At 31.9% G+C, this 14,295-nt stretch overlaps 1 protein-coding gene across 3 annotated transcripts; it reads right to left on the minus strand.

Annotated features, from left to right (window-relative positions):
• Window positions 1-1,487: 1,487 nt before the first annotated feature.
• Window positions 1,488-5,114, minus strand: LOC127259890 (uncharacterized). Of its 3 annotated transcripts, XM_051287505.1 has the most exons (8): window positions 4,852-5,114; window positions 4,669-4,759; window positions 3,483-4,241; window positions 3,341-3,403; window positions 3,078-3,265; window positions 2,885-2,976; window positions 2,670-2,783; window positions 1,488-1,590 (listed from the first exon to the last, which is right to left on the minus strand). In XM_051287505.1, the coding sequence occupies exons 1-7, from the start codon at window positions 4,915-4,917 to the stop codon at window positions 2,702-2,704; spliced, it is 1,341 nt and encodes a 446-aa protein (XP_051143462.1). In that variant the 5' UTR covers window positions 4,918-5,114; the 3' UTR covers window positions 1,488-1,590; window positions 2,670-2,701. The 3 variants fall into 3 exon arrangements, with proteins under 3 accessions (XP_051143462.1, XP_051143463.1, XP_051143461.1); XM_051287506.1 differs by lacking the exon at window positions 1,488-1,590 and having other exon boundaries at window positions 2,346-2,783; window positions 3,483-4,232; XM_051287504.1 differs by lacking the exon at window positions 1,488-1,590 and having other exon boundaries at window positions 2,346-2,783.
• Between the last annotated feature and the right edge of the window lie 9,181 nt (window positions 5,115-14,295).

Raw genomic sequence — 14,295 nt, forward strand, 5'->3', positions numbered from 1 at the left:
AGACATAGTGAACAATTTATATAATAAGAAATACTAGTTTGTAATCTTAAAAATACTTTACAAAAAATATTGAAGAGTATAATCAGGATCATTAAATGATATTGCAATTCTACTGTTAATAGTATAATGTGAAGTAAATAAATAGAAAATCTCAAATTTTATATTATAATTAAGAGAAAAAATAAATAAAAGATAATCCCAATAAAAAAAATAAAATAATAAGCTCAGAATCTTTACCTCGGATATTTGCTGGCTCTCTCTCTCTTTTTTTTTTTTTTTTTTAATAACATGGGAACCCGCAGTCGCTACCCGAAAGTGCGCATTGAGTAAACCCCCAATCAAATTTAATACTCTGCAAACCAGGTCCGACAAGTAACTCACATTAGTCGAACTAACAGATGACCTGAGACGTCAGGTGTTTGAACCTATGAACCTACGACTTTGCTGGCTCTTTCTTATCCACACTAGCAGCAACATCACATTTCTTCTTCTTGACACTATTTTTTTGTTTTTTCTATCAATTTAAAAACTGTTGAGTTACAAGTAAGTTTTTTGTTGTGTCTCATGCAATATTTAAATACTTCATCTGTCTCATAATTAGATATCTCTTTGCTTTTTGCACGTAGTTTTAGAAATATTAGTATTATATGCGGATGTAGTAAGAATAAAATAGAAATGATTAAAATTAATGACATTTGTGTAATATATTGTAAGTTGTAAGGGTATTTTTAACGTTAGGTAGATAGTACAATTACTAAAAAAAGAAATGAATACTTTGTTATGGGACAAACTAAAATGGAAAAATGGATACTTTATTATGGGACGGAGGAAGTACTTAATTTCACTTGTCAAACCGTTTATGGCTAATGTCCTTCGCATTCCCTATAGAATTATGTTCAAGTGAAATATGAATTTCCCGTTGTTTTTCAATACTAAATAGAATTTACTCATAGTTGACAGAGATTCCATATGTCATATTTAGCCTCTTGCTACATTATATGTATAATTGAGAGAGGTCATTAAATCACTATTCATCTTGCCCAATAGCATTGTGTTTAAGTCACCAATTACATATGTTTTCACATATATACTCTACGTTGGGATCAACAGTCAGTCATTTCTCTCGTAACTCTTATAATTTAGTTACATGGATTGTAAAAGAAAAATAATTATCTTATTCAAAAGAGCTGAGTGACTACTTAAGTTGAAATATGAGTGAGACATTAGACTATTCAAATTTTTTCTTTCAAGCTTGCCCACAAATTGTTTGCTATTGAGATGAAAATGAAAGCTCCTCGTAAACTAATTGAGATGAAATTACAATCCAAACATCATACACAAGAGAAGCCGGATTTGGTTTTGCCTACTTGCTTGTAAGAAAATGAGTTTTTCCTTTGGCTATTATTGCACTTGATCGTGAAAAGTGTTGAAGACGGTGTCAAGTGTGATTGATCACCACTAGTTAGTTGTTAGTTATAGTGCTTTCAGCAAGATGTGTTGAGAAACAATATTTTGAATAGCTAAGGCTTAAGCTATCAATCGAGCAAATGTCTCTGCAGCATCGGGTGGCCCTATGGTTGGTACCATCATCTGTAAATTTGATGTGATATTATATTAAATATGTATAAATTTATCTAAAACAATATCAACTTTTGAACAAGACTTTAAATGATTGTTCGAAGAGACAATATTTGTTACCTAAATGCATATAACATCGAAGAGTGTTTGTTTTGCACCAACTTAATTGCAAATTGGTTAGTTAATCTATAAATTCAAATCTTAATTACAGTACTAATAAAAAATCACTCATTCTTTCTTGTAAAAATGTCTTTATTTTACCATTTCAATTTGTCTACCAAAAAAATATGATCATATCATATTTAGTAAAACAATATTACATCCCTCCCACGTGAATTATTCTATTTATTGTAGATATAAAAATTTAAAAAGATTATAATTATTAAATAATCAAGAAAGCTTAAATAAACATAATTATTATGTAATACAAAATATTAACATTAAAATAGCTAATTAATATAGTAAAAATTAAAAAATATAAAATTTAAAGTACGATTAAAGAATTCATGCATCGAGAGTATCTTTCTTTTATAAATTTTTATCTATTTATACAATTGTCATCGATGACCAACTTATTTTTTACACTCATTTACTTTATTTCAAATTTTGTAATCCTATGAAATTTTCATTCTACCTTGTAAAATTTCATATCTATCATGCACAAGACACAAAAGATGGTGCAAAATTAGTATCTTTTTTAATTTTCATACTCTAACAAACAGGTAGATACATAAGTACAGAGAAAGCAATATATATTCTTATTAAAAATTTACACAATGTTTAATAGTAAATTGTTACTTTAAAATCATAATACTAAACAGCAAAAACCAAACACATATAATTCAGTTAATGTGACTTATCTTGCGGAACCTAATTTTACAATCAATTAGGTTAGGCCAATAAACTTAAAAGAAAATTGCTAAAACTGTTTTCTCTAACAACAATCAATCAGCTCTCATGCCGGAGACACTACAACTAATGTAATGTCATAAATCTGTCTTTTTTTACCTCTAAAGTCACTGCAATAAATTAATCACTAGTCAAGAATATGTAAGAACAGCCAATCGATTGATCGGCTGGCTGCACCATACCTCAGCTCAGCTTGGCTCGACTTGGCTCAGCTCTATCTCGGCTTCGACAACAAGAAGTTACAAGTCGAATATATGGACGCAGCTGCAGCCCTCACGGCTGTGTCATCTGTCGATCTGTGCAACAAAGCATGCAACAAAGGCTGTCTTGATTTCCCGACTCATTTTCAGACAACATATATCGGCGAAAAAAGAACACACAGAAATTTATCCTAAACCTGATTGGGGCTGTCGAATTATGCAAACTGCTTATGTATAATCCCTTCTCACAATGCACCTGCATTTCCTTCACTTGGCTCAGCCAATTTTCCTGATCCAGATTTGTCGAAAAATCAGTAAAATTTCAGACAGCAGCGCGCGCCGTGTTTTCTATATCATCGATATTGTAAGACTGCAGAGAAGACTTCTTACCAGATAACTCTCTTCTTCGGAAAGTGCTTTGTCCATCTGCGCGAAGATCATTCGCCATCGAACGTGATGAGCTTCAGCATTCGATTGTTTTACTGTACAAGAATCCTTCTCCGGAAATTCCCTCGAAATTAGAAGGGGCAGTTCTGTTATAATAACATCTCGAACTCTCTTCTTACTCCTTCGTAGCGCTGCAAGAAAAGAATGACAAAATGTAAGTATCGCAAAAAGATGAAATACTTTCAGACACAACGAAAGCTCGTCACCTGCAAGACAGCCTTGTATGTCTTGACTCAGAAGTTCCAGCCATTGCGACGCTACATTGGCCGCTGAAATTTTTATAAAATATCAAATCAAATACTTATTTTTTTTTATATGTATATATATACACAAGTATATTTCTCGAACCTTTGACAGAGAGTGAAGTCACCGATCCGAGGTCGGTCGATCCATCGTTCGACAAACAAGTATCGTCCGACGCATCAGCTACCGACGACGAAAGTTTTAGCGCGAGCTTATCATCATCGACGTATCTCGTGCTCCATCGCGTCGGCAATCTTCGAAACGCGACCTCGCCTCCCGTTACAGCCTCACTTGTACAAACCGATTTCGAGAACACGGGATTATTGCTCGTCTGATTATTACCATGCGCATTCCCCTGTTCTTCAATCGAATTCATTTTCTTGCTTCCAAAAACTTGATTTTCATTTCGCTCGGACCTCACTAAAGCTTCGATGATCGCGTGGACTTGCTTGCTGTTCCTCACATGGTTAATGATTCCGGGATTCAGCCCGTTGAGCAAACCGCTCGGAGCAGCGACTCGCGCGAATCTGTCGACCTGTTCTTTCTTCGCAAGCTCTATCTTCCTCTTCGTCGTCAAATCGTTGTTCGATTTCTTACGAACGCGCGGCTTAGGCACCGGCGCAGGAACAGCTCTATACGGCGTAGACATGTAGTTGTTCTGTTTCAAACCTTTCCAAACTCTCATAGACTCTTTTCCACATTTCGAATATTCAGGATCGAACGGATCGTTGATTGAACTGGATGTATCTTCGGCGTTTAGATCCAAATTCAGCCCCTTGGCTTTCTTGACACTGTCTACGTTGAGATCGAGCACTCCCGAATCATCGGAATGCGCCACACTGCAGCCTCGTCGTTCTGTTTCAGCTACAACAGATTCAAATTTTAAAATGCTATCCTCTTAATGACAATTTTCGATACTATTCTACTTATTTTCGAAAGAATTCTAAGAATGTTCCTTACAAGCAAAATTGAAGAACTTCTTAACAAACATATTTATCCAACTAAGATGTAGTGTTTGTTCATCAGAGTTTTCTTATTTTTGGTTTTTCACCATTCAAACATCAATTTTCCTTTCAAAACAATCGGTATCAAAGTACTATTTTCGCACAGAATACAAAACAAGAGTAAAAGTACAAAAGAAAACATCCATAATGTAGTTAGAAATTTTCGAATAATTCAAAGATACAAAGTTAAACCTTAATCTTACAAACCGTCATCTTCGAAACATATGCAATTTTATAAAAAATCAGATGAAACAGTGAAATTTCAGGAAGAGGTAAAAAAATTGTACCCTCGGATCGAAAAACTGATTCAAGGTCGCGAGTTTTCACTCTCTCTTTAGTGCAGTCGGATGTTTCTTCCACATCTGATATTCCTCTTTTCTGCATCACGAAAAAAAAAAAAAAAACATGAAACGAAACTTCGACATTCATAACAAAAATAAGTAATTATTTCAAAAGCTCAAAAACGGAACCTTCGATTCAGATCTAAGTCCAATGAAGAATTGATTCTCAACACAACCTTCATTGTCACCGCCCATTGACGCTAATTTAAAAAAAAAAAAAGCGCGGAGATTCGACGCAAAATTGCGAGCTCTAAGACTGCGTACAAAACTCTATATCCAATCAACCTTGTGAAAGAAAAGAACTGGTTTAGAACAAAAAGACAATTAGAGGAGTCAATGGCGGAAGTTTGAATAAGGAAGAATTTGAATCGCAGATTTGAACAAAGGAATACAAATTTGAATCGCAGGAGGAGCGCGTTAGGGCATCCGCAACGGGCGCATGAAGCGCCCCGCCCCGATCAGCATTTTTAATAAAATAAAAATATAAATAAAAAGTGGGGTTTTGGGAAGATTTGGAGGTTCTTCTTAATTATATAGTGGACCACTATTTTATTTTATTTTTACTGGATATTTTTTTATTTGATTTGGAAAATTTTGATTTAAATTTTACATTAAAATAATTTATAATAAAATGTTTTGTAATAAAAAAATATCTTTATTTTAAAAAATGAGTTTAAATAGTAAAATTTTAAATTTGAAGATAAAAGAAACACATTCTAATTTTTCAATCATTTATAATAATTCGTTCATTTGTTAAATACCATTTTATTATTTTTACTGTGTAAATTAATGAAATTATCACCAATTATTATTAAAATATAATTTTTTAAAAAATTTTATTAAAAAAATAAATAAATATTTATTTTTGAAATAGACTGAGACTTTTTGTAAATTTCATCTATTGATAGTTTTCTCCATCGAGGAAAATAAATGATCATGTTTCTATCTCTCAATTTTCACGAATGAGAATTTATAACTTTTTCAAAATCAGTATTGTTTCTAATGATCCCTAAAAAGTTGAGGCTTTAAAACCAGCTGTAGTTTTTTTCTTTTCTTTTTCTTTTTTTTTTAAGAAACAATTTTTTTATATAGAAATTATAATAATTAAAATACATTATATAACCTACTTAATATTAGTTACTATCAAAATTTAAATAATAACCAAATTTAATACTTATTCAAACAAATAAAGAAAACAAATAATGCAGCATTGACTCATTAAGATATTTCCGAAAAGAAAATTGGTATGTTCTTTTCTGTGAGATATGCATAAAAATATAAAAATAATAAATATTATATAATATATTCATATTTTTGAAAATCATGTGTATTTTTTGTTAAATTTGGAATTTTGATTTCTTTTTATGAGGCAGGAATTCGCATGGATAAACCCATAACTGATCTAATACCTTGCAAAATAGGTTCGCCGAGAATACAAATCATACTAGGTTATCACTGATAACATATACCCATGCTGAGCACTTAAAATTAATTATTTTAATTTATATGATTAATTAAAATAATTAACATAATTCTTCATCATCAAATTTTAAGTGTTCAGCATGAGTGCTAAATTTTTTCATTCAACCCGCAATCCTCACCCCTTATATAACGGGAGGGATTGGGTGCTGAATGAAAAAATTCAGCACCCATGCTGAGCACTTAAAATTAATTATATTAATTTATATGATTAATTAAAATAATTAACACAATTCTACATCATCAAATTTTAAGTGCTCAATTCAGCACCCAATCCTCTTCCCTTATAAAACGAGAGGGATTGGGTGCTAAATGAAAAATTCAGCACCCATGCTGAGCACTTAAAATTAATTATTTTAATTTATATGATTAATTAAAATAATTAACATAATTTTTCATTATCAAATTTTAAGTGCTCAGCATGGGTACTAAATTTTTTTATTCAGCATGCAATCCTCACCCCTTATATAACGGGAGGGATTGGGTACTGAATGAAAAAATTCAAATTCTCACCCCTTACATCATACAACTATTCAAATTCAAAATTTTTACTATTTAAATCCCAACTCAAAATCGAAACCCCCAAACAAACACACCAAGAAACTTTGGCTCTAAGTTTTCGATTTTAATTTTAATTTTTTACTATAAACTGATTGTCATTTTCAAAGTAACTGCAATTAAAATTAAAAAGTACACTAAGAGATATAATAAAATTCTAAAAGAACGTACTTTCAGATTAGATTCATATTATTCATTATATTTTCCTTTCCAAATCTATAAACCAAATACACAAGTGTATATAGAATAAACTATTTTTTTTTTTTCGTAATTGGACCTATTTATTATTTTAATATCTTAATTATAGGATGTTTTAAAATAGTTCCGTAACTGAGAAATTTTTGCACTTTTAGTCCCCGTCAGGCGGCAATAATCTGGCGAACACGTGTCATCCAGCATGCCACGTAGACATTTCTGGCGCCGGATGACTAAATGTGCAAAAAAAAATTTACTTACAAAACTATTTTAATACAACCTCCAGTTGTTGTATTAAAATGATAAAAACATCCGGTAATGAGACAAAGAAAAAAATGGATTATCCATATATATATATATATATATTATTGTAGTCTCTTGAGGGATGGTCTGGTGCCGTAGAGAGTGAACTTGTGACTATGAGGTAATGGATTAAAACCGCCAATGTCTTCCGGTTCATCTGCCACACATGGTTCGTTTAGTGTGACTTGCTTATTTACCCACTTATCGAGTAGCAGCTGCGGATTCCTACGTTATAAAAATAAAATATAATTGTATATAATATTATACTATTAAATATTTATTTACAAACTATTGTAGACATTTAAATAATTGAAATGTACAATTTTGTAGTGAAGTAGTAATTGATAATAAATAGAAAAGCAACACATTTATTTCCTCCAAGGAACAACCCAACATACATACATACAAACCTCTCGTCTTGTCTTTGTGTTGTATTGTATTGTCTTAGGACAATATATATGTAATTGGGGGACCCTAAAATTTAAGTCACATGTTAGGTCACAAGAAGTCATTGTTGCCCTATCAATTACTATGTAATGTGACTATCCTTTCAAACATGAAAATTATATTAGTTACTTTTCGAATTTGTATTGAACAAATAAATGGATTAAACGTAATAGTTTACAATATATGTCATAAAAAAAGCCGCACTAAGTTTTCTGTGGTAGGTTCGACCAAAAATGTGTTGAAAAGATTCAAATCGATGATCATGACGATCATACGGTGTCAACCAATATACTGCATCAACTCGATCACTTTTTACGATGATATGTTATCATTTTTTTTTATTTTTTTTACTCTTTTATCTATAGATAAAAAAAATTATTAAATATGATTTTTAATATTAATATGTATAAATTATAGATATTGGAGGTAAGTTTTGTAATAAAAATAAATTGAATGGTGTAAAACTAAAAACAAAATTACAAATAAATATGCCACTTGTGCTGCAAAGAGAGGGTTCAAGGGATGTTTCGTGAAATAATATGTAATCAAATTTTTGTATTGGGTTTATAACATTTTATCTTCTCCCGTTTCGCCTATTCCATTTTTCGTTTATTTGCATTTTAAGATAAGACTTTCTTTCCTCCCCAAGAATCAAACACATACTTAAGTTTTGCTTATTAATATAAGTGAATAAACTATGTGCATTGTTATCTTCCTCTCGAAACTCCTCAGATCAAAAAGGGTTTACATGAACCAATTTCGAAGTGATGAAAGTGAATCAAGGCTTCACTCGATGACAAAGTCCCAAAACTCAATTATTAGCCCAAAAGTAGAGTCTAAGTATATTAACACCTTGGTAAATTTGCCCTTAGCCAACTTGATCGTGACGCTGGGTGTTTGCGACCGTTCCATCCGCCAAATCAAATTCAACACAGTTCTACAGAATTTGTACTTTCAGATGTGTGGACATCATTATCTTCAAGTAATTATAACCGAGTGCTGAATTAAAAAATTGGGAAAAAAAATTAATTTTGGTCCCAATATAATCAAAATTTATCACTTTTGGTCCAAATATAAAAAACTCATCAATTTTAGTCTAATTATAAACCATTTCAATTAATTTTGGTCTCATTATAAACAGTTTCAATCAATTTTGGTCCCACCGTAAAAAAACTAACGGAAATTGTTGACGTGAGACCAAAATTGATTGAAATTGTTTATAATGAGATTGTTATGAGAAAATGAGAAAAAAAAAACAAATAAAGAACACAGATGTTTTACGTGGTTCAGTGACGATGTGTCAACCTACGTCCACGGGCAGGAACCAGAGAGATTTTATTATACTGATTCAGAGAGAGTTACAGTCATGTCATACGACTAGGAACCATTGCTATCTATTTATAAGCACCTCAAAACACTCTACACCCTAAGCCTATTTGTTATTAATTAGGATAAACCAAAAAGGAACCCTGCCAATTGAAACAACCATTTCGCTTTGGTTTCAGGTCGGGTAGACCGCTAAATCCAAGTCACGTTTCAACATGGACCAAAATTGATTGAAATTATATATAATGAGACTAAAATTAATAAGTATTTTATATTGGGACAAAATTCCTAAATTTTGGTTATATTATGACCAAAATTGATTTTTTCCCTAAAAAAATTCAACACATGTGCTGATAAGTAATTAATTAGATAATTATATTACATAGATAACAACTAGCATTTAAACCCGTGCTATGCAAGAGATTATTATAAAAAAAATTTAATTGTTATATTATTTTTATTTAATTTTATAAATATTTGAAATAAATAAAAATATATATATATTTTAATTAAAAATACATAAAAATAAATTATTTTATAATTATAATTTTATTGTTAATAATTTATCTAAAAAAACTTGCAAAAGAAAAATTGATCATATTAACTATAAAAATACATAGTAAATTATCTATTCAAAGTAGATACTAAAAATAAAAGCTCTTATAAAGATATAGATAAAATAAAATTATAATATCAAACTATCAATATTTATAACTACAATTGAAAGCATCTACATAAAAAAATAGTTAAGAAAATATAATTTAGTAAATAGAAAAAAAAAAAAAACTAAGAGATTAGAGAAAAATAAAAACTCAAATAAATATAATATTGATTGGTGAAATCGACGGCAAAAAATAGCCAAAAAAAAAATAATTTAGTGAATAGAAAAAGAAGAATAAAAGAAGTAAGAGATTAGACAGAAAAACGACGGCGACGTTCACCATATACGAAATCTATACTGTATAAAAAATAGCCAAAAAAATAAGGCAAAATAGCATAAAATCCCCCGTGGTTTCACAAAGTTGTTGAAAACCCCATTGGTTTTAAAACTCCAAAAAACCTACTTGTGGTTTGTAAAACGTTGCAGAAAAACCCTCCTCCGTTAGAACTTAACGGAGAGTGTATGTTACGCGCCTTAAATGCGAATTTTGGTCCAGAAAATGATAATTTTGTACGTGAAGTTACTAAAATGACCCTATGACTTTATTATATGCATTTTTCTCTCACCTAAAATTCAATACAGCTTAGTTCTTCCCCAATGTCTTCTTTTTATAATATATTCAATTCAAAGAATAAAAAAAATTGAAACGAATAGATCACGTTCTCAACCGATATTCACAAAAAAGTGAAGGCACACATAACTTAGTAAAATCAATAGAGAATTGTGATTTTTCAATCTTCTCTCATATTTATATCTAATGTGCAGAGAAACAGTGTTAATTTATGTTTCTTTCTCCATTCTTGCAGATATTTTTTAGGTTAAATTTTAGGAGCAAATAATTCATAATTGGAGAAGAACTTGGTGCAGCTGGCTGCCTGAAGAAGAATTAGGGAAGAAGAAGTAGAAGAAGGAAAAAAAATATTGGGAAGAAGAAGAAGAAAGGAAAAAATTGCGGAAAAAATACCTGGTGCGTGCGGCTGCGGGTGAAGAAGAATTGAGAAAGAAAATTGGGGAAAAGAAATAAGAGAAAGAATCTGGTGTGACTATGGGAGTGTGAAGAAAAATTGGGAAAGGAGAAGAAGGAACTTAAACAATTAAGACCCATAAGAAAGAAAAATATTTTCCACAAATTGACTGACTGGCAAACAACTTCAGCCCATTCCGGCGACCGGTAGCGGTGGCGATTCTCAGCAACTTCCTTCCTCGGCAAACAGACAACGGGTTAATACTTCCGCCGACGATTTTTTCACAAATCTTCTGAAAGAAAATCACATAAAAATAAGAAGAGAAAGGAAGAAAGAAAAGATGGGAGTGGGCGCGTGGGAGAAAAGGGAAGAAAAAAAAGTAAGAGAGAGAAAAGAGTATAACAGTCATTATGATAGAATTTAACGTCTGTTAGTAGAATTTAGAGGGGAAGGGCGAGTGTACAATGTTTTACAAACCACAAGTAGGTTTTTTGGAGTTTTAAAACCAGGGAGGTTTTCAGCAACTTTGTGAAACCACGGGGAATTTTATACTATTTTGCCAAAAAATAATTTAGTGAACAAAAAAAAAAAAAAAAAAACAAAGAGATAAAAGTGATTGGTGAAGACCCCGACAGTATCTTCTGGCACTGGTGGATCTCATATTCTCTTTAGAAATTCACCATATACAAAATCTATATTGCATAAAAAAATAACGAGGAAAAAATAATTTAGTGAATAGAAAAAAAAAAAGAGATTAGAGATAAAAACTCAAATAATATAAAATTGATCGGTGATGACGGCGGCAGTATCTTTAGTGAGTAAAAAAAATAAAAATAAAAAAATAAGAGATTAGAGAGGAAAAACAAATGAGATATATTTACTGTGATCTTGTTCTTAAGCAGTGTAGATTTGTATATATTGTGATCTTCTTTTTTTTTTTATTTTTTCATTGCAAATTTGTCTCCGGTGATCTTTTTATTTGTTTTAAAAATTTAAATATAAAACCACTCACTGTCCATTATGATAAAACTGTTAAACGCTAATTTTAAGACAAAAACTACCTGTACTTTTTTCTCCTAAAAAAATTTATAAATAAAAAAAATAATTTATAAACTTAAAAAAGCCAGAAATTTGAAGTGTAAGGTCACACCCTTTGCTATAGTTATATATATAGGACTACTTATTTAAATATTTAATAACATGATTAATTATTAAATCAACCATCATCCACCTCCTAATTATAATCAAACTTTTCATCTAATTCAAGCCCAAGCCCCACAATGCTAGAGTGGTTTATCATCGTTCACGAGAGGAAAAATGTATTTTAACTCAACTGAAAAACAAACAAGATTGAGGAAATAAAATTTTAATTTAGAATTCCTTCCATTGTTGAGAATAGATCTAATTTTTAGATGAACTTCTTAAAAAATCTTGCTATAGTGTACTCTTATTTTTTAAGTGTTAAAATTCAATTCAATGCGAAACTTTCTTCGTGTGTTTGTTTGGGGAATTTTCCCTCAAATACATTATTCATTTTATTTTTTTCCCCTAAAAACATCAAATCAAACACCTATTTTTTATTTTATATATTATATTGAAAATCAATTTTACATTCAACAGCATCGTACAACTATTCAAATTCAAAATTTTTACCATTCAAATTCCAACTCAAAATCTAAACCCCAAAACAAACACAACCAAATACCAAATTCAAACAAATTCCATATTTTTCGGCCTTGCATGTGCTCCTCACATGGCGGAACACTCAATGAATATCGTTTAATACATTTGTACAAATGTCACATTTATTACATATTTAATGTACATCTACAAGTATACATTAAAATATTTTTACCAATATATTTTTAAAAGTTTTTAACGTAATTTATCACTAATATATATATATGTATATATATATATTTAAATTATCATATTCAATACATATTTTAAACATCATATTAAATTTTTAATTTTTTATTATATATTTTTAAAAATGTTCAAAAGTTAAAAATATTTATTTTTTTAGTATTATAATTTTAAGCGGTTTGAATTGTTTGACTTTTATTGAATTTTTTAGTTTTTTTTTTTAATATATAATGATATTTATTTGTTGAGTAATATATTTTTTTAAAAAAACCATCCCATTTTGTTACGCACAAAAAAATAATAATAATAAATAATGGCAGTGGGATTCTGGACGAGTCTGGATATAAGTTAAATGACCCAGAAGTCGGGTGCAATCGGACAGATGCAAGGATCGGGAAGGAAGAAAGGTCGGGCGGAGTCTGAAAAAAGGTGTACCCAAGTCGGGTAAACCGTAGATCGGGTGAAAGACGAAGTCGGGCAGACGCGAAGGTTGGTCAAGAGAAAGGTCGGGCAAGGAAGAGGTACGGACAGATGCAGAGATCTGTCCAGAGGACAGTCTGTCCTTCTAAAGAGATAAGGCAAATAGAGCCGGTCGGTTGGTCCGTGGTCGGGACCACATTTGGTTGGTCCATGGTCGGACCAATTAAAGTCGGTCAAAGACGGAGGGCGGCTGATGCGGAGGTCGGCCCAAATGATGTCGGGCGAAGAAGCAGGTCGGGCATTGAGGTCAGGACGTGATACGAAGTTCGGACCAAGTGAAGTCGGGCGAAGAAGAATGAGACGGACGATACGTGGTCGGGCAAGAGACCCGATGGCGGTCGCCTGGTTGGGGCGACCATTGAATCGTATGGGGAAATCAGATGTTGGTCGCTTGATGGGGCGACCAATAAATCGTTCGGTCCGGCGACCAGTTAGTCTCTGGATTGGTCGGGTAGCACTTAGGTCGGGCGAATGGCATTTCTGGGACGGTTTAAGGCGTGAGAGGTTTGGGGAGGTTGAAGGAAGTTGTAACACGTGTCAATTGAGGAGAATTTGATGGTCGGTTGACAGCGGTTGCTGTAACCGATCAGACGGCGGTTCAAACCGTTTTCTTCAAAGGCTATTTAAGGATTCAGATTTATTCTGAAAAGGCATCTTCAATCAACTTCAACAAAGCAAAGTCAGATTTGGGGATCACCACTTTAAATTTCAGTCTTTTATTTTCCAATTTATTTTCTGTACCATACAGTGTTTAGAGATTCCTAATCTCAGGCACTAATTAATCAAGTTTAAGGATATTTTCTATATCTTTGAATTTTACTTTATTTTTGTTGAAAAAATACATCAACAAATTGGCGACCACAGTGGGAGTAAGACAAGATTGCTGATCCTACATCAACACAAAATGCCATACAACTGAGGTCTGGCCGAATCATCAGAAAGATCAATATGGCAGGCACACAACCTCAATCATCATCAGCACCAGTGGGAGAGAATATTTCACCACCAGTCATGCCAAATCCAAGGGAGATTTCCCCACCACCTACCGATTGGTTGTCTTATGTTCAACAAATGAACAATCAGCAAACTGTGTTTATGCAGAACATGTTGCGTGAACAACAAAATCTAATGCAAAACATGTTGGATCAGGCATTCTCCAGATTCACCCTGTATCCAAACATGCTTCCAGCCGTGTCACCTTCTCGTTTTCAGGCGACTTTCTCAGGATCAACGTTTGCAGAACCATCATATGTTGATAGTACATTTCCAAGTGCCACAACTGTCAACCGAACA

Source organism: Andrographis paniculata, unplaced genomic scaffold (genome assembly GCF_009805555.1).
Source record: "Andrographis paniculata isolate CXL003 unplaced genomic scaffold, ASM980555v1 Contig60END, whole genome shotgun sequence".
NCBI classification, from domain to species: Eukaryota; Viridiplantae; Streptophyta; class Magnoliopsida; order Lamiales; family Acanthaceae; genus Andrographis; species Andrographis paniculata.